Raw genomic sequence first — 19,433 nt, forward strand, 5'->3', positions numbered from 1 at the left:
ATGTAAATAGAGGAGGGAAGGTTGGGCAATACATAGGCTCTCTGGATGTGTACTTTTTTGTTGCCAAAAACAAGAAAAGAAAAAGAAACCGTTAGTTTTATTAATACATTGTAAATAAAATATGATATTAATGATGATAGGTTAATAATTTAATATTGTGAACCTAAATGTCATTTTTCGGGCCCATTTTTAGGGTCACAGGCCCTTAGAATCACCCTAACCCCGACTGTACTGTTCAAACTTGTAAAAAATAGATGTCTGAATTTCAACATCCATTGACGTTCGCTGTCGGTCAGTGCTTTCGTTCAAGATTCTGTACAGATTTTTAGAGCAACTGAAAATCTCCACAGACCTGCGATGACCTATGCATGCTATCTTGAACATGCACGCTTAATATCATTACATAAGAAGACATTTATATAAACGGTAACCTCAATGTGGACATGGAACTATTACTCATTTTAAGGTTGAATGTTACATTAGTTTGTAAGCTAGCCTTTAGGCTATTTACTATATTACAAAATGATTATTGAATTGTTTAGTTGACAATGCAAGGAGATGTACAGTGCCTTTGGAAAGTATTCAGACCCCTTGACTTTTTCCACATTTTGTTACGTTACAGCCATGTTCTAAAATTGATTAAATCATTTCCCTCCCCCTCAAATCTACACACAATACCCCAATAACGACAAAACAAATGCATTCAAAATAAATAAACTGAAATACCTTATGTAAATAAATATTCAGACCCTTCGCTATGAGACTCAAAATTGAGCTGAGGTGTATCCTGTTTCCATTGATCATCCTTGAAGATCTTTCCACAACTTGATTGGGGTGTACCTGTGGTAAATTAAATTGATTGGACATGATTTGGAAAGGCACTACATAAGATCCCACAGTTGACAGTGCATGTCAGAGCAAAAACCAACCAATAAGGTTGAAGTAAATGTCCGTAGAGCTCTGAGACAGGATTGTGTCGAGCCACAGATCTGGGGAAGGGTACAAAAACATTTATTCAGCATTGAAGGTCCCCAAGAACACAGTGGTCTCCCTCATTCTTAAATGGAAGAAGTTTGGAACCATCAAGACTCTTCCTAGAGCTGGCTGCCCAGCCAAACTAAGCAATCGGAGAGAAGGGCCTTGGTCAGGTAGGTGACCAAGAACACAACGCCGATCACATGACAGGCTGCATACGCGCGGTGGCGGGGAGTGAGGATGGCGGATAGTGATGTTGAACCAGCACCCGACTGGAGTAATCGGCTGTCTAATACTGCCGAGGACACTTTCGTCGACATGGAAGGCATGCTGACTACCTTGAGAGCGCTGGAAGTAACGCTCTGGCAACAAGACATTTCGGAAATATCTTCCACCGAATATTGCGACAACTTCTGCCAGGTAACTAGCGTGCACGCAAAACTGAAAGGAAAAGGAACGATGTTGGCTGTATGCGCCAATATGGCCTTTAGTTGCTAACTAGGTAGAACATTTACCAGGATAAGCGAACAATCTACATTAATTCACGACTATAAGCAACGCAAAGTATAACACAGCTGTATTACATGCCTCCAATGTGCAAAAGACAACATGCCATCGTCAGTGGTTCTAACTCTAGCCAGCTAGTTAACACGTTAGCAATGTTGACATGGTTGTTCTACAAGCTTGAAGTACAGTAGCCCAGTGTTGGACTAAAGGAGCCCAACGTTACACCTTAGTCCAAGGACCTTATGTTCTGGAAGCCAAAACAACCAAATAATGCTCCATCTAAACATGAAACGGTTATCAATTGCAGTAACGTTACAGTTCTATAACCATAAATCCCTCTACATTCATCACAAAACTATTTCAGAGGCAAGACACACTTACTGTACACTGTTTTGACACAATTGCAGCCTACAGTATTTTTCTGTCTTCCGTTTACATACATGCATGCATACCTGTGCTAATTCACTATCTTAAATTTGTTTTCGGAAACAAGCGCTGTTACATTGAAATATGGCCATTTGGGAACCCTAATCCGATTAAGGTCTATGTAACCTTTTGTTTACAAAAAAATACGCGCCAATGTGACAGATAAGGTCCTTAATGTTTCCAAAACCATACGGCAAGCGATGCGTGTTAAAATGTTCAGGCAGAGCGTCGCGCTCTGAACAATGATTTTACACGGAACTACGCGTGCGCCATCGTGCATAAATGTATTTTGTCCCCCTACACCAAAAGCGATCACGACACGCAGGTTACAATATCTAAACAAACTCTGAACCAATTACATTAATTTGTGGACAGATCGAAAAGGGTTAAACATGTATGGCAATTTAGCCAGCTAATTTGTCCTATTTAGCTAGCTTGCTGTTGCTAGCTAATTTGTCCTGGAATATAAACATTAGGTTGCTAGTTTACCTGAAATGCACAAGGTTCTCTACTCCGAAAATTAATCCACACATGAAAACGGTCAACCGAATCGTTTCTAATCATCTCTCCTCCTTCCAGGCTTTTTCATCTTTAACTTATATGGTGATTGGCATCTACACTTTCATAGTATTACCATGGCAACAGGTTGTCTTTCAATCACCCACGTGGGTATAACCAATGAGGAGGTGGCACCTGGGTACCTGCTTCTATAAACCAATGAGGAGATGGGAGAGGCAGGACTTGCATCGCGATCTGCGTCAGAAATAGGAATGACTTCTATTTCAGCCCGTGGCAACGCAGGCGCTCGTTGGCGCAATTATTGAAAAACATAGATTTCTACAATTATTTTACAACGCTTGTACTCGCAATGCGAGCGGTGTGGTCAGCCTATTATGTGTAATGCATTGGAACTGAGTCCTGATCAAGGGCTAGTCAGAGAGGGAGACGGTCAGTGCTCCAGGATGACAATAAGGCTTGCAAAAAATATTTTAGATGCTAAATCCAGTACATACAAACAAGTAGCTAGTTTATCTTGTTGCTCTATCGATCGCTACATACATTCTCTGAAAATGCCACCCTACAATAGTATTGCATGGTATACTGAAACTTACTTTTTCGTACTTTTTCAATTCTTATGTTTTACTTTTGGTACTTCTTTCAAATGTCTCACGTCGTCTACTGGTTGAGAGAGGATCAAGTCTCTCTCAGCGAAGCCGATGTCCCCTTATAGCACAAGAGCCTGCTCCACTTACTCATTGCTAGCTCTAGCCTATTCTGAGAAACCACAACAATCACTGAGAGTCTGGGCTGCATCATCACTTATGCAGCACAGAAGTTAACACACTTGAATAATGCAACGCGACATGTAGAAATGTTGAAACTGTTAATTACTGTTCACAAAACAATGTCCTATACAGACTAGAACACTTTGTACAAAGCAAAAATTTTAGCTTCATGCTTTGTGGTTTAAATGTCCTTGCTAGTTTACAGCTAACAATCAATTCACTACCCTATTACATTGTTTATGTAAAACGTTACGCAAAATATTGGTGATTTCAAAGCTGATTGTCACCAAAAGCTTTATTAATTGACTTCGTCTCCCCCACCTCGCGTCTCTCCCAGTCAAGATCATATTTGCTCCATCCTGTACTGAATGTGTGTGAATGATATCATTAGTCTTAAAGAAACAGCACACTTTTATAAAAGAGGAGATTGCTTCTTCTATGCAATGGTGTTAATCAGTACAATAAAATAAGTCCCGAAATGGAAGGGAAACTTTAAAAAAAATCTATAGCCCAATGAAATCAGCCTAAACAAGCTCAAACTCATGCATCCATGCACACACTGCATTTACCTATTGTAAATAGGCCTAGGCAACATTTTGATTTACCCAATTTATCAGTAGATGAGAGATTTACCATTCAAATAAAGGATTACCATTATGATATGTAGTTAGTGGTTAAATAATCAGTCAAATTGATTGTATGGTTGTATAATAATAAAAGATCTGTCTGGATCAAGTGCCATTCTGTGACTTTGGCTAATATGCCTTTTTTTGCTGTGGTATCGAATATTGTGATACTAAACCTCATATCGGTATCAAAGTCAACAATTTAGTATTGTGACAACACTACCTAGATGTTGTTTGTGTGACTTCAAAATAAGAGGCGTTGTACAAAACAAATGAATCGGCAATTGACTAGTCTTTAACCAATCAGAGTATCAAAATTTATAACGGTATCTTGTAGGCCGGCTCTGGCCCAAGCCATCAGTTTTTCTGACCAATCAGAATGATCAGAATGTGTTCGCATTCTAGAAAACGTTGGAGGAGGCAAATCCAGACTCATTGTGGAGAAGAAACGTCAGTTGGCCAGAGCGATGTGGACTGGTAGCCAGGAAATAAATAGCTTTCCTAGCTAGTGCATTTATCATTTATTTTTACATTTTAAAGTATATTTTAAAGATCTTTTCAGACTTTATTGAACAGATAGAGAGCGGGGATGACAGTGGAGAAATATAGAGGTTGTGTCAAAGGGGCAGGCAGTAGGTCGGATTCGATCCTATTCCGACACCGCATGCAAGTGTGCCGTAGACCAGTTGTTCTCAACTGGTTTTACCTTGGGACCCAAACTGAACCAGGTTGTCCCAGTAGCGACCCAATATTCACATTGTGAAAAGTAATTGCCAAAATACAATCTGGAAAGCAATTTTTAATGATATTTTCATAGTAACTGTAGCAATAACAGTGGCAAGAAAAGTATGTGAACCCTTTGGAATTATCTGGATTTCTGCATAAATTGGTCATACAATTAGAGCTGATCTTCATCTGTCACAACAGACAAACCCAGTCTGCTTACATTAATTTGTGTGTTATTAGTTTATTTTTCTTTTCTATATTGAATACATAATTTAAACATTCACAGTGTAGGTTGGAAAAGTATTTGAACCCCTAGGCTCATGACTTCTTCAAAAGCTAAAACACTCACAAAACTTGAGTTTGCTATTCACAAGGAGCATTGCCTGATATAAACCACGCCTCTAACAAAAGAGATCTCAGAAATGGTTGACTTGCATAAAGCTGGAGGGTTACAAAATAATCTCTAAAAGCCTTAATATTCATCAGTCCACGGTAAGACAAATGGTCTATAAATGGAGAAAGTTCAGCACTGTTGCTACTCTCCCTAGGTTAAGAAGAATCCTAGTGTTAGCTAAAGACTTACAGAAATCTCTGGAACATGCTAACATCCCTGTTGACGAGTCTATACGTAAAACACGAAACAAGAATAGTGTTCATGGGAGGACACCACGGAAGAAGCCACTGCTGTCCAAAGTTCACAAAAGAGCATCTGCATGTTCCACAGAGCTACCGACAAAATATTCCTTGGGCAAATTAAACTACATTTGAGATATTTGGAAGGAACACACAACACTATGTGTGGAGAAAAAAGGCACAACACACCAACCTCCTCCCAACTGTAAAGTATGGTGGAGGGAGCATCATGCTTTGGAGCTGCTTAAGAACAAATTCTTATTTTCAATGACTGCCTAGGAACAGTGGGTTAACTGCCTGTTCAGGGGCAGAACAACAGATTTGTATCTTGTCAGCTCGGGGATTTGAACTTGCAACCTTCCGGTTACTAGTCCAACGCTCTAACCACTAGGCTACCATGCCTTCTGGAGTGGCCCAGTTAGTCCTGACCTCAACCCGATGATCACAAGAGAGCGATTCACACCAGGCATCCCAAAAATATTGCTGAACTGAAAAAGTTTTGGAAAAAGGAAAGGTCCTAAATTCCTCCTGACTGTTGTGTAGGTCTGATCCGCAACTACAGAAAACGTTTGGTTGAGGTTATTGCTGCGAAGTAGGGTCAACCAGTTATTAAAACAAGGGTTCACATACTTTTTCCACCCTGCACTGTGAATGTTTACACAGTGTGTTCAATAAAGACATGAAAACATGTAATTTCTTTGTGTGATATTAATTTAAGCAGACTATTTGTCTATTGTTGTGACCTAGATGAAGATCAGATCAAGGTTTATGACCAATTTATGCAGAAGTCCAGGTAATTCCAAAGGGTTCATACTTTTTCTTGCCACTGTATATGACAAGGAAACAACCTTCCCACCTCATTCATTGTCAATAATAAAATGTTGCCCATGTTCTTGATGAATGTTCAACTCATTAGCTTGAAACCACAAAATCCACCAAATTATGCTGTCAGATTTATTCACTGTAATTTTCAACCTCTCCTTGTCCCAGTCTGTAATCCCCACATGTTTTAAGCTAACCACATGCATTCCTGTTCCCAAGAACTCTGACTTCATGCCACAATGACTACCGCCCTGTAGCATATAGTGCTTTGAGAGGCTGGTTATGGCACACATGAACTCCATCTTCACAGACTGATATAGATAGCGCAATAGATAATTCAATCTCAATTGCACTCCACACTGATAACCAACCTGGATAAGAGGAATACCTATGTGAGAATGCTGTTCTTTGACGACAGCTCAGCGTTCAACACTTGTCCCTCCAATCTCGTTACCAAGCTTATGACCCTGGGACTGAACACCTGCCTCTGCAACTGGATCCTAGATTTCCTGACCGGCCAACCCCAGGTGGTGATGGTAGGCAACAACTGTCTGACCTCCAACCTCAACACGGGGCCCCACAGGGGTGTGTACTTAGTCCGCTCCTGTGACTCCCTGTTTACCCACGACTCTGTGGCCACGCACGACTCAAACGCCTTCATCAAGTTTACTGACGACACGCCGATGGTAGGCTTGATCACCGGCGACGATGAGACAGCCTGCGGGGATGAGGTCAGTGACTTGAGTGTGGGGCCTGAACAACAACCCCTCCCTCAACATCAGTAAGACCAAGGAGCTGATTGTAAACTACAGGGAAGGTGGATGGGGTGTGATCACTCCCCATCAATGGGGCTGCAGTGGAGCGGGTCGAGAGCTTCAAGTTCCTCGGTGTCCAAATCACTAAGAACTTAAAATGCTCCACAGTCGTAAAGAAGGCACAACAGCACCTTTTCTCCCTCAGGAGGTTGAAAAGGTTTGGCATAAGCCCTCAAATCCTCAGTTCTACAGCTGCACCATTGAGAGCATATTGACTGGTTGCATCACTGCTCGGTATGGCAATAGCGCCGCCCTCAATCGCATGGAGCTACAGAGGGTGGTGCGCACAGCCCAATACATCACTGGTGCCGAGCTCCCTGCCATCCAGGACCTATCATGTGGTGTGAAAGGAAGGCCCGGAAAATTGTTAGATTCTAACAACCCAAGCTATAGACTTCTTTCTGCTTCCGCACAGCAAGCGCTACCAGTGTATCAGGTCTGACACCAACAGGCTCCTGAACAGCTTCTATCCCCATGCCATAGGACTGCTAAATAACTAATGAAATGCCTAAACAGACTGAGTTGGCCTCTGTATTTTATTCTTATTTTCGCCATGTCTCTATACATACACAGGGCCCTACACACTATGCATCACAGGAGGTTGGTGGTACCTTAATTGGGGAGGACGGGCTCGTGGTAATGGCTGGAGTGCAACTCTGATACTCCAACACTCACTCCATCATCTGCTCACACAATAATATGCACATACACTACCGGTCAATAGTTTTAGAAAACCTACTCAAGAGTTTCTTTATTTTTACTATTTGTAGAATAATAGTGAAGACATCAAAACTATGAAATAACACATGGAATCATGTAGTAACCAAAAAGTGAAACAAATTAAAATATATTTGAGATTCTTCAAATAGCCACCCTTTGCCTTGATGACAGCTTTGCACACTCTCGGCATTCTCTCAACCAGCTTCACCTGGAATGCTTTTCCAACAGTCTTGAAGGAGTTCCCACATATGCTGAGCACTTGTTGGCTGCTTTTCGTTCACTCTGCGGTCTGACTCATCCCAAACCATCTCAATTTGGTTGAGGTTTGAAGATTGTGGAGGCCAGGATTTCACTCCTCCAACGGTGTTTGCGCTCACAGGATTCTGTGGGAACGTGCCTCCCGGAGAAAGACACAGATAAGGTGTGTTTGACCCCTGTGATAGCCCACAGATGTTCAGCCATCCAAACAATGTCATAAATTGTGATTCACACTGGGCCTCGGCGCCTGCAAGTCACCAGTCGCCAGTATCACCTTCTGTTGGACAATTCTGTTTTTTGCAACTAGGCCTCCTAGCAACACTAGCTGCTAAAAGCAGCTACCTTGGCCAAAGCTAGTGCATTTATTAGCTAAACGTTATTTATTACAACTCGCTAGCTACAGCAGGTCTTATTTCAAAATCGAGTTGCTGTAACAAGCTAATTTGACCCTGTCTCACACTTTTTTAACACTAACATAATAAAGCAAAGTTGATGTGTACATTTGTGTCAAATGCCATACGCAAGTATACATAATCAAAGATTATCTATTATATAGATTTACATTTGCACACATTGTGTATATAGATTATCTATTATATAGATCTACATTTATACACACTGCATATAGATTTTTCGATTGCGTTATTGACTGTACGTTTGTTTATCCCATGTTTAACTGTGTTTGTGTCGCTTTGCTTTATTTTGGCCAGGTCGCAGTTGTAAATGAGAACGTGTTCTCAACTGGCCTTCCTGGTTAAATAAAGGTGAAATATATAAAAATATATATTGACACGATATTCGACTGACTGCTCTAACAATGGAAATAAATGTCTGCAAAGGTGGAAGACAGGTGGGAGGAGGGGAGATCAGCTGGGAACATTCTAGCCAATGACAGGGCAGATACGCGTGTGAACAAGACACAACTCTGATATAAAAATTGTTTTTCTGAAAGTTTCCAAAATTCCACGTACAGTGCTTTCAGAAAGTATTCAGACCCCTTGACTATCCACATTTTGTTACATTCCAGCCTTATTCTAAAACAGATTTTTTTTATTCACTCATAAATCTACACACAATAACCCATAATGACAAAGTAAAAAATAGTTTTTATTTTTTTAGCTAATTTTATAAAAAATAAACTGATCACATTCGTTTTCAGATACTTTACTCAGTACTTTCTTGATGCACTGGCTTCCAGTTGAAGCTCGCATCCGCTACAAGACCATGGTGCTTGCCTACGGAGCTGTGAGGGGAACGGCACCTCAGTACCTCCAGGCTCTGATCAGGCCCTACACCCAAACAAGGGCACTGCGTTCATCCACCTCTGGCCTGCTCGCCTCCCTACCACTGAGGAAGTACAGTTCCCGCTCAGCCCAGTCAAAACTGTTCGCTGCTCTGGCCCCCCAATGGTGGAACAAACTCCCTCACGACGCCAGGACAGCGGAGTCAATCACCACCTTCCGGAGACACCTGAAACCCCACCTCTTTAAGGAATACCTAGGATAGGATAAAGTAATCCTTCTCACCCCCCTTAAAAGATTTAGATGCACTATTGTAAAGTTGCTGTTCCACTGGATGTAATAAGGTGAATGCACCAATTTGTAAGTCGCTATGGATAAGAGCGTCTGCTAAATTACTTAAATGTAAATGTAATGCACCTTTGGCAGTGATTACAGTTTCATAGCGTCATACCCAAGAAGACCCAAGATTGGCACGCCTGTATTTGGGGAGTTTCTCCCATTCTTCTCTGCAGATCCTCTCAAGCTCTGTCAGCATCGCTGCAGAGCTTTTTTTTCAGTCTCTCCAGAGATGTTAAATTGGGTTCAAGTCCGGGCTCTGACTGGGCCACTCAAGGACATTCAGAGACTTGTCCCGGAGCCACTCCTGCATTGTCTTGGCTGTGCTCTTAGGGTCGTTGTCCTGTTGGAAGGTGCTCTTGAGCAGGTTTTATCAAGGATCTCTTTGATCTTTGCTCCGTTCATCTTTCCCTCAATCCTGACTAGTCTCCCAGTCCCTGCCACTGAAAAACATCCCCACAGCATAATGCTTCCACCATCATGCTTCATTGTTGTGATTGATTGGCCAGGTGATGAGCGGTGTCTGGTTTCCTCCAGACGTGATGCTTGGCATTCAGGCCAAAGAGTTCAATCTTGGTTTCATCAGACCAGAGAATTTTGTTTCTCCATGGTCTGAGAGTCCTTTTAGGAGCCTTTTGGCAAACTCCAAGCAGGCTGTCATGGGCCTTTAACTGAGGAGTGGCTTCTGTCTGGCCACTCTCTACTCTACCATGTTTGTCTGTCTGGAAGGATTTCACATCTCCACAGAGGAACTCTGGCACTCTGTCAGTGAACATTGTGTTCTTGGTCACCTCCCTGACCAAGGCCCTTCTCCCCCGATTGCTTAGTTTGCCCGGGAAGACGGCTCTTGGTGGTTCCAAACTTCTTCTATTTAAGAATGAGGGAGGCCACTGTGTTCTTGGGGACCTTCAATGCTGCAGAAATGTTTTGGTACACTTCCCCAGATTTGTGCCTCGACACAATCCTGTCTCGGAGCTCTACGGACTATTACTTCAACCTTATTGGTTGGTTTTTGCTCTGACATATACACTGTCAACTGTGGGACCTTACATAGACAGGTGTGTGCCTTTCCAAATCATGTCCAATCAATTGAATTTACCACAGGTGGACTCTTAAGTTTTAGAAACATCTCAATGGAAACAGGATGCACCTGAGCTCAATTTCGAGTCTCATAGCAAAGGGTCTGAATATTTATGGAAATAAGGTATTTCTGTTTTTTATTGTTAACAAAGTTGCAAAAAATTCTAAACTTGTTTTCACTTTGTCATTATGGGGTATTGTGTGTAGATTGATAAGGGTAAAAAAAACAATTGAAGCTATTTTAGAATAAGGCTGTAACGTACCAAAATCTGAAAAGTGAAGGGATCTGAATACTGTATATCTCACTGTATACCGTATATGAATACGGTACATTTCTAACAACCTAAACATTACAAAATAAGCCTCACTTAGCAAAATAGCAATTACATTTTTTGTTGACCAAATTTGACACTCATAGACGTCCCATACAAAAAAATGTTGTCTGCGTATCGCTTTGTTGCGATTTTGGTTAATTCTCTTGCTTCGCCTCTTCCTTTCTGACATAATTTGGAAATTAGGACTTTTTTTTTCTTTTTCTACAGAAATTGTAGTGTCAGTTTGCTATGCTTTTTCCTCTATTTTGGCAAGATTGTGAGACCATTGTAACAAAAACAATAACCCTAAACTGGGTTCAGTATGGCTGCTGAACCATTAATTGGAAAGTAATTGAGTGTTAAGCTAGCTGTAGCTGTTGGCTAAGTCGTTATGTTTATTTAAAAAAAAAAAATAATAATTTATAACTAACTTGTCATTGGAAGTGTTGTTTTGTTTACCTCTTTCCTCCATGGCTGTCTTTGCAGGCACTGATGCACTATGCTGGGAGCAGGAATTCTGTGGAGTATGGTCTTCCCCTTCTGGAGGTCTACTGCCTGTCCATCAACTGCTTCGCTGCTGCAAGGCCACACCTCACCGCAGACTCTGATAATGTGGGCCTCGTGTTAAAGAGACTGGCATTGTGAGTCAACTCAAAGAGTAATAATGTGTTTGAAACTGTTATGGTTGTATGTGTATATATATATATATATATATATATATATATATTAAACCTGAGCAGTACCACACTTTCTGCTGTGTGCTGCAATACATAGCCTTCTTTTTTTTTTTTAAGGCATGTCTTCATTCTTTGTGTGCTGCATGTTAGAAATAGATAACATTGTGTCATGAAGTTTCACAAGTTGTCACTTGTCCCTCATTGTGTCCTTTTGTTATTTTGCTTTCAGGAGCTGTTTTGAACTGTTGCTGTCTGTGCCTGAAAATGAAATCCCTTATGAGGCCTGGGTTCAATTTTACCGTTCTGTTCAGGTAAAGGATGGGGTCTGTTTGATTAAAAAGTAAATGTGTTGAGAGAGCATGAGAGCACATTAGCCGGGAATTGAGAGAAGCTGAGGAAGTGATTTTATATCCAATCCAATTCTTGATGTGAGGGCTGTCCTAGATGAACAACTTTACCATTACATTACATTACACCGTCTCTTACCTTAAGGGACATTTGTGGCCCGACCCCTTTCTTTGTGTGTTCTCACGGGTTTTGCAGGTGGCCCATGATGCCTTGTTGGAGTATGGGAGCACAGACCTGCAAGCCTTGCTCCAGATCACAGGAGAGGGGGGAGCGTGGAGTAACCCTGTCCTAGGCGCCCTTCTCACCGGTCGCCCCACAAACATAGAGGAAGGTCAGTATCACCACCTTACTGCATTGACATGGTAATGCTGCACAAAGAAGCAGCAGCGACTAATAAGGCTAATCTTGTGATTTTGAAGTATTGGTATTAGTCATCCAGCTACTGCTGCTCTGTCATTCTCCTTCAGTTGAGGCGTACATCGCCTTGGAGGGGGAGGGCTTCATGGAGATGCGTGTCAAACACCTGGAGAAAGTGGGGGAGGTGGCGAAGGCTGTTGTGCTGGCTAAGTCGTGTGCCGAATGCCACCTTGTCTCCAACCAAACCACCTTCCGGCAGACCTACGTCTCTCTCCTCTGCCACCTGCTGCCCGGTGAGGAGGCCATCATGGAGGTCTGTCAGTGTGTTGTTGTGAGAACAGCATCATTTGTCTTTTAGCTCAGCTCAGTTATGTTATTTATACTGCTATTTAAATAGCGTTCAGAGAAAGCTGTTATGAAAGAAAATGTAATGGCATAGTGAATCTGACACTTGTGTGTGTTGGGCAATCTTCACAAGTAGAGTATGAACTCATTCGTCCTTGAGATGTAAGTGATATGGTCCACAAAACTGTAGTTCTATACATGATTTGGCCTTTATTATTTATCCCACAGATATCCAGACTGGACTGTAAGGATGTGCTGGATATTACATGCAGTTTGGAGACTGAGGGGGAGGAAAACACGGCCTTCATCCTGTGTACCACCTTCCTAACGCAACAGCTGCAGCAGCAACGCCTGTACTGCTCCTGGTGTGTTTTTAGTAGTCGGTGTCAAATCTTGGGAAGCATATGGATAAATTGAAGTGAATGCATGTTAGGTGCAAAAAATGATCTTATTTGCAGAGGGACCCTGAATAATCTTAGCCCAATCTTAGTTCTGGGCTGGTGTGTAGCTTTGGGGTCTTTCTAATGTCTATTTCTCTATGCGGCTTCATTTCTAGGGAGCTCACACTGCTGTGGAGTAAGCTTCAGAGAAGGATTGACCCATCTTTGGAATCACTGCTGGAGCGTTGCCTGCAGCTAGGCGCCATTGCTAAGACCGTTTACCATCTGCTCTTCCTTGTGCACGTCATTCGGACAGAGGTAGAAAAATACCGCTTTTTCTCCCTCTCATTTTGAATGTCATTGCAATAAATTGTTAAGCGGTTTTGAATTGTTATTTTAGTGAAATATTTGTTTTGAAAAGAAATTTACATTTCTAGGCCACTGATTTCCCCCATTTCTTCTACAGGCAGAGGTGCTTGGTCTGGCTTCGTCTGTGGAGTTATGTGTTAAAGCACTACAGCTCCCAGACCAAGAGGACACAGAGACAAGGATTTCTGTGTGCAAGACTGTAGCCTGCCTCCTACCAGACGACCTTGAGGTGTTGCGTGCTTGCCAGCTGACAGAGTTTCTTTTAGGCCTCTCTCATGTGGCCTTCAGCTCCCTTGAAGAGCTCTCTCTGCAGACCGATCAGAAGTATGACCAGGAAAATTCTATCATCCCCAACTCTCTGCGGTGTGAACTACTCCTGGCACTTAAAGCCCACTGGTCTTTCGACCCTGAATTCTGGGACTGGAAAACACTCAAGCATCAGTGCATCAGGCTGCTGGGGCTTGACCCTGAGCCAGAGGAAGATGAGGATGAGGGGGGACAGGAAATTAGTCTTGGGAAGGATGTAAAGGAAAAGGTGGAGAGGGGGTTTGTTGATATGCCAAGAGAATACTTAAATCGGACAATTGTTGGCATTGATGGTCATAATAAAGATGAGGAAAATGAGTGGGACAGTAAACCACCTCTGAAGACAGATGTTGAGCAGGGCTCACTTCAGAAGAAATACAAGTTCCTCTGCAAGATTTGTAAGAAAAGTGTTACTGAAACGCGAATCCTTCTTCACTCTAAGAGGCATGAAAACAACGGTGTTTTCACCTGCCCTGTCTGCCTGAAGAAGTTTAAGAGCAGAAAAGATTTTATCCCACATACTAAACTACACCTTCGAATGCCACCCAGAAGCACTCGGCAAAAGAGAAAGGACAAAAAGAGGATTGATTGGGATAAGGAAATGGAGGACGACTTGGAGACTGTTGAGATTGCTCTTGATCCATCCTTAATGCTGTACTACCAGTCCACACATGATCCTGATGTTTTGGAGCACATTCTAGAACAAGCTTCATCTGCCCCCAGGTACCCTGGACTTGAAGATAACGTCACATTTGATTACATTAACTTTCATTTTGAATTGCAGAATCATGACATATATACATGCCCTGCCACTCACTGTACAAAGACTTTTAAGCATTCCAAGTACTTGGGTGTGCATTTAAGATCCGAATACCACGTTGGGGACCAGAACGTGAAACATTATTTTGAAATGAAAGACCGTAGGGAAAAGTGCACTTACTGCCGGCGCCACTTCATGTCTGCCTATCACCACCGACGACATCAGCGTTTGCACTACGGTGACCTGCCTTACATTTGTATGGTCACAGGTTGTGGTGCTCGTTTCAGCACCTCCAATAAGCTTGTTGCACATAAGCATCGCCATGGCTATCAAGTTAGCTACCAGTGTGAGCTCAAAGGATGTCGTCTTTCTTTCTCTGACTTGGGGCAGGTATACCACCATGAAGCACAGCACTTTCGTGATGCTGCATACAGCTGCACAATCCTTGAATGCAAAAAGTTCTACTTTTCTAAAAAGGAATTCAGCAGGCATTTAGCCACACACGGCATTACCTTCTCTGAGGAAGACTTTGAGGCACAGAGGAAGGCCAAAATAAAACATCTTGATTCTATAACTGAGGACATAGCCAGACCCAAAAAGTATTGTAAAAGAAAGACTGTACTGGAGGAGGTAGTCATTGGGGGAAACAATGCTACTTCCTATACACGCAGTGCGTCCTCGTCACATGTGTCGAGCTGCAAGGAGCCCAAAGGCACAATGACCTCAGTTGCTGTGTGCTTTGATGGAAAAAAGTTCACTTGTGGTTTTGAGAGGTGTGGATTGACCTTCTCCAAAGCCAGAGATGTTCACAAGCACCTGAGGTGTATTCATCCAGAGCACTTCAAGGCAGAGAATAAGGAACTCAATCTTGACAAAGAAGTGGGCTTGAAATCTAAAGGTCTAAAGGTCAAAACAGAGCAGGACAATGATGGCCAGAACAAACATGAACATGCAGCTTGTCTGCTAATGAAGGGATCAAGCCAGGGAAATGCTTGCCCTTCCCTTACCAAGAACACCACAACATCTCCATCATGCCTTGCCAATGATAATGACCATTTGAGAGAGATTTTGATTGGGCTCAGCCAGCTTAGTCTGACTCCCTCCAACTCTACAAATGGATACACTGAGCCCTCCCACCCAATGTCAGTGTCCACCACATTAAATATATCCTGCCATCAGGGTGTTGGCACCAGGTCACCAATTGTATTATTACAAAAGAGAGCTCCACCCGCTGTTGGTGAGAGGAGGAAATTGACATCAAACGTTGAACCATCTGTTGCCCACAGTCTACCCTCAGAGCAACACTTAGAGTCAGACCAGATCAGCCCTTGTGTTTTGCAAGCTTCTACTAAACCATACTTATGTGAGCTTAATGGCTGCAATTTTAGATGTGTGATTAGCACTACCCTAAGGCGCCACTACATGAACAAGCATCATTTCTCAGAGGAGAAGGTGAAAGGAATGAAGATCCTCAAGTCACTGACATTTAAGTGCCACCTCTGCTTCAAATGCCATAGAGAGAAGACCGACTTGAGGGTTCATGATCTTCAGACTCATAGACTTAGCGAGGCAGTTGTGGAGAAAATGAGCTGGTCTAAAAAGTCCACAGTCTCGTTTATACAAAATTCTCAGACCCTCACCTGGCAACACCCCTCCTGGCAGCAGAAGTACCTAAAAAATAAAATAATGTGGAGGCGACAAAACGTTGTACAATTTGCTAAGTCTGGAGACAAGAGTACCAAATGGAGTCACGCGCCATCTTCTGTGCAGGATCACTTTGAGGAGGAAAGTGAGGATGGAGATATGCAAAGGGAAAGGGGCAGCATTTATATGTGCAAGCACAAGGACTGTGGGATGCTTTTCTGTCACACCTACAGTCTTTATCGCCACAAGAAGAAGCATCATTCACAGGTGATGGGAAGTCCTTCCATGCTTTCAGAAGACCCAGTTTTACAGAAGTTTAGGTGCAGCTACGCCAACTGTAATGCCTCTTACCTCCTGAACAGTAGCCTGGTGCGTCACTTGGAGAGTGAGCATCCTTACCAGGTGAACCGTAGCCTAAAGCATCACAGAAAGAGTTATCCTTACCAGGCGACCATGTACTGCAAGTATGAGGGCTGTACACAAGTGTTCACCCAAAGCAGTAGTCTGAAAAAACATGTACTCTCTAGCCACCTCAATTACTATGATTCACTTGTATTGCGTCTCCAGAATACTCACAATGACACTTCAGTCACTGGTTGCCAAAAAAAGTTTATCTTCACATCCTCTACGCCACAAAAAGATGCAACCAAACTACCTCTCGGGCAATCTCTGAGACACTGCCCAAAGTCTCCCGAAGATGTTAAGGCTGAAGAAACTAGTGAAGAGCATGATGAAGATGATGGTGAAATTTTGAATGTTGACCAAAGTATTGTCGAGTCCAAATCAAAACACAAATTTGAAGATATGGTCTTCCGTTCCCATGAGGAGGCCTTGCAGATGTGCCAAGATCGCTGTCAACGTGAAGCGTACCCATGCATGGTGCAGGGTTGTGATTCTGTAGTCAAATTTATACGTAGTATGCGACGTCACTATTTGAATTGCCACAAACTAACCAATCGGGCTTTCAAATTGAATGAGGATAAGCTTGTGTTTAGAGCAGAGCAACTGGAGGAGCTGATACAAAGGAATACTGTATTGTCTGTGTGGCCTGATATGAAGAGGGCACCTAACGGAGTTCGGAAGATGGAGTATCAAGCAGAGCCAGAGAACCATGGTGGTCCATCTGTGCCTATGAGTCTGTACTCCATCAAAGCAGAAACACTTGATGACTATGACCCACTGGGGTTCAAAGAGGAGCCAACTGCCGAGAGGAATGTTTTGGTCGGTGCAGATGACTTGCTTTATGGAGAACCTTGTGGGCACACGGAGGACCCTGCTACTCAGAACAGCCACAGCCAAGAGGCGAGGCGAAGATCCTCAAACCCACCGGCTCTTGATCTCTCTCCCCCATCCTCCCTCAGATTCTGTGTTGATGAGAGCTTCTTGGACAGTTCAGGCAAAGATGGTGGCAAACCAACAAACATTTCTGTGCCCTTGCCCTCCCCTCAAGCCCGCCAGCCACTTAAATGTAAGAACGAGCTCCCTGAGCACCCTCCCATTTCAAAGGACCCTCAGCCTCAAAGCCCCACCCCTCGCACATTTGACCTAGCTACTTACAAACCTATGGGATTCGAGTCGTCTTTCCTGAAGTTCATACAGGAGAACTCCAAGGATAAGGATGCTGAGAGGCCCCGGGCTTCACACTGCAACAACCCCAGGCCTGATCCACCTGTGGTGTCAGCTCGGCGGCGGGATTCCTACAGACGTAGCTGTTTTGTAAAGGAGAACAGCCAGGTGGGATTCACTACTACCTGTAGCAGGCTGGCTCATTCTTCCCCACTTAAGCCTCTTCCCAGGACAGGGGAATATACATCAGTCCAGAACTTACACGTCATCTTAGAAAAGGCTCTTACAGGTTGTGGTGACCTAGCCATTAAACAGCTGCAGCACCAAAGGCCTGTAGTGGTTCTTGAGAGACCAAGTTTTTTCACTTCCTTGCTTGACCTCTTCCCCATAAAAACTAATGATAAGCTACTTCTCAAAGGTTTGTAGAACTGAGCACTTTTGTGTCCAATATGAAGACTGTGTTTTTTTTCTAATGTTATTACTACTCTGATATTATCAGTATCTTTTAAGTTACCAAACTGAGCAGCTCAAGTTCCTTAATTTACCTACATGTTTCAACCTGTGCAAAATGGCCCCCTGATTAAATGTTTTTTAAACTCTTCAGTCTTTGTATTACATTTCAATGTAGATACACAGTGGCAAGAAAAGTATGTGAACCCTTTGGAATTACCTGAATTTAAACTCGCTTAAACTAATAACACACATTATTGTATTTTTCTTGTCTATATTGAATACTTAATTTAAACATTCACAGCGTAGGTTGGAAAAAGTATGTGAACCGCTAGGCTAATGACTTCTCCAAAAGCTAATTGGAGCCAGGAGTCAGCTCACCTAGAGTCCAATCAATGAGACAAGATTGTAGATTTTGGTTAGAGCTGCCTTGCCCTATAGAAAACACTCTCAAAATTTGAGTTTTCTATTCACAAGAAGCATTTCCTGATGTGAACCATGCCTTGAACAAAAGAGATCTCAGAATACCTAAGATTAAAGAATTATTCACTTGCATAAAGCTTGAAAGGGTTACCAAAGTATCTCTAAAAGCCTTGATGTTCATCAGACCATGGTAAGACAAATTTTCTATAAATGGAAAAAGTTCAGCACTGTTGCTACTCTCCCTAGGAGTGGCCGTCCTGCAAAGATGACTGCAAGAGCACAGCGCAGAATGCTCAATGAGGTAAAGACGAATACGAGAGTGTCAGCTAAAGACTTACAGAAATCTCTGGAACATGCTAACATCTCTGTTGATGACTCTAAGATATGTAAAACACTAAACAAGAATGTTGTTCATGGGAGGACACCACGAAAAGAGCCATTGCTGTTTTTTTTTGTTTTTTTTTTAAACATTGCTGCACGTCTGAAGTTTGCAAAAGTGCACCTGGATGTTCCACAGCTCTACTGGCAAAATATTATGTGGACAGATGAAACTGCAGTCGAGTTGTTTGGAAGGAACAGTCCTGACCTCAACCCGATTGAGATTCTGTGGCATGATCTCAAGAGAGCAGTTCACACCAGACATCCCAAGAATGGGATGGTCCAAAATTCCTCCTGATTGTTTTGTAGGTCTGATCTGCAACTACAGAAAACATTTGGTTGAGGTTATTTCAAACCAGTTATTAAATCCAAGGGTTCACATACTTCCCCCCTGCACTGTGAATGTTTACACGGTGTGCTCAATAAAGACATGAAAACGTATAATTGTTTGTTATTAGTTTAAGCAGACTGTTTGTCTATTGTTGTGACCTAGCTGAAGATCAGATCAAATTTTATGACCATTTTATGCAGAAGTCCAGGTATTTCTAAAAAGTTCACATACTGTTTCTTGCCACTGTATGTATCTTCTCACTACATAATTAACTTTTATAAAACACTTTCAGAAGAACAATGTAGCTCATTTGCCCATTCTAATGCTATGAATT

At 42.5% G+C, this 19,433-nt stretch overlaps 1 protein-coding gene across 3 annotated transcripts; it reads left to right on the forward strand.

The window, feature by feature from the left end:
- Positions 1 to 221: 221 nt before the first annotated feature.
- Positions 222 to 18,116, forward strand: LOC118368519 (zinc finger protein Rlf-like). 3 transcript variants are annotated; one of them, XM_035752675.2, is made up of 8 exons: positions 222 to 1,395; positions 11,252 to 11,406; positions 11,672 to 11,753; positions 11,986 to 12,121; positions 12,258 to 12,460; positions 12,721 to 12,857; positions 13,049 to 13,190; positions 13,339 to 18,116. In XM_035752675.2, the coding sequence occupies exons 1-8, from the start codon at positions 1,216 to 1,218 to the stop codon at positions 17,941 to 17,943; spliced, it is 5,640 nt and encodes a 1,879-aa protein (XP_035608568.1). In that variant the 5' UTR covers positions 222 to 1,215; the 3' UTR covers positions 17,944 to 18,116. The 3 variants fall into 3 exon arrangements, with proteins under 3 accessions (XP_035608568.1, XP_035608569.1, XP_035608570.1); XM_035752676.2 differs by having other exon boundaries at positions 222 to 1,148; XM_035752677.2 differs by lacking the exon at positions 222 to 1,395 and adding an exon at positions 8,512 to 8,558.
- Positions 18,117 to 19,433: the final 1,317 nt, after the last annotated feature.

Source organism: Oncorhynchus keta, chromosome 35 (genome assembly GCF_023373465.1).
Source record: "Oncorhynchus keta strain PuntledgeMale-10-30-2019 chromosome 35, Oket_V2, whole genome shotgun sequence".
Lineage (NCBI taxonomy): Eukaryota > Metazoa > Chordata > Actinopteri > Salmoniformes > Salmonidae > Oncorhynchus > Oncorhynchus keta.